General features: G+C 61.3%; 1 protein-coding gene across 1 annotated transcript in view; it reads left to right on the top strand.

Moving 5' to 3' along the window:
• Fzd10 (frizzled class receptor 10) overlaps positions 1 to 1,210 on the top strand; it is a 4,366-nt gene extending 3,156 nt beyond the window's left edge. The window contains exon 2 of the mRNA XM_013023039.1: positions 3 to 1,210. Within this exon, the coding sequence (XP_012878493.1) occupies positions 3 to 1,206 (1,204 nt within the window). The 3' untranslated portion in view covers positions 1,207 to 1,210. The remainder of the gene's footprint in view (positions 1 to 2) is intronic.
• The last annotated feature ends 346 nt before the right edge of the window (positions 1,211 to 1,556 follow it).

The following is a 1,556-nucleotide window of genomic DNA, read 5'->3' as shown; positions in this document are numbered from 1 at the left end:
AGGGACGGGGGCCCCGGCCGCGCTGGCTGCGCCAACCCGGGCAAGTTCCACCATGTGGAGAAGAGCGCGTCGTGCGCGCCGCTGTGCGCGCCCGGCGTGGACGTGTACTGGAGCCGCGAGGACAAGCGCTTCGCCGTGGTCTGGCTGGCCGTCTGGTCCGTGCTCTGCTTCTTCTCCAGCGCCTTCACTGTGCTCACCTTCCTCATCGACCCCTCCCGCTTCCGGTACCCCGAGCGCCCCATCATCTTCCTCTCCATGTGCTACTGCGTCTACTCCGTCGGGTACATCATCCGCCTCTTCGCGGGCGCCGAGAGCATCGCCTGCGACCGGGACAGCGGGCAGCTGTACGTCATCCAGGAGGGGCTGGAGAGCACCGGCTGCACCCTGGTCTTCCTGGTGCTCTACTACTTCGGCATGGCCAGCTCCCTGTGGTGGGTGGTCCTGGCGCTCACCTGGTTCCTGGCGGCTGGCAAGAAGTGGGGCCACGAGGCCATCGAGGCCCACAGCAGCTACTTCCACCTGGCGGCGTGGGCCATCCCGGCCGTGAAGACCATCCTGATCCTGGTCATGCGGCGGGTGGCGGGGGACGAGCTCACGGGCGTGTGCTACGTGGGCAGCATGGATGTGAACGCCCTCACCGGCTTCGTGCTGGTCCCGCTGGCCTGCTACCTCGTGGTGGGCACCTCCTTCATCCTCTCCGGGTTCGTGGCCTTGTTCCATATCCGCAGGGTGATGAAGACAGGCGGGGAGAACACGGACAAGCTGGAGAAGCTCATGGTGAGGATCGGCGTCTTCTCCCTGCTCTACACCGTGCCGGCCACCTGCGTGATCGCCTGCTACTGCTACGAGCGCCTCAACGTGGACTACTGGAAGGCGCTGGCCGTGCAGCACAAGTGCAGGGTGGACAACCAGACCAAGTCGCTGGACTGCGTGCTGGCCGCGTCCATCCCCGCCGTGGAGGTCTTCATGGTGAAGGTGTCCATGCTGCTGGTGGTGGGCATCACCAGCGGGGTGTGGGTCTGGACCTCCAAGACGCTGCAGTCCTGGCGGCATGTGTGCGGCCGCCGGCTGGGCCGGAAGGGCCGCCGGAAGCCCGCCAGCGTGCTCACCGGGGGCAGCGGCGGGATTTACAAAAAAGCCCAGCACCCCCAGAAACCACATCTGGGCAAGTACGAGCTCCCTGCCCAGCCCCCTACCTGCGTGTGAGTGGCTCTGGCCGGGTCCCCACCCTGCCTCTCGTAGGTTTCTTTTTTAAGTAAAAACTTAAATAAGTGCATATATATATATATATATATGTACAAATGTGTAAATGAAAGGTCTTTACCTTGAAATTCAGGATGCACGATCCACTGAATGTAAGAAAGTACTTAAGGCTTCTGTGTTTGGTCTCAGCCAGCGGCCCCTGGAGTAACTCATTTGTGGATTCCTCCCTCCCAAGGAAACTTGTTTAGAGCCTTCTGCAAATACACTCTGGATTGAGTAGGCTTTGCGGCCTATTTACAAAGGAGAGGGCCAGATAACTTCTTTGCAAGCTAAAGAGCCTCCCTGGGCTGGAA

Source organism: Dipodomys ordii, unplaced genomic scaffold (genome assembly GCF_000151885.1).
Source record: "Dipodomys ordii isolate 6190 unplaced genomic scaffold, Dord_2.0 Scaffold66, whole genome shotgun sequence".
Classification (NCBI taxonomy): Eukaryota; Metazoa; Chordata; class Mammalia; order Rodentia; family Heteromyidae; genus Dipodomys; species Dipodomys ordii.
This window is presented reverse-complemented; position numbering and strand designations above follow the sequence as displayed.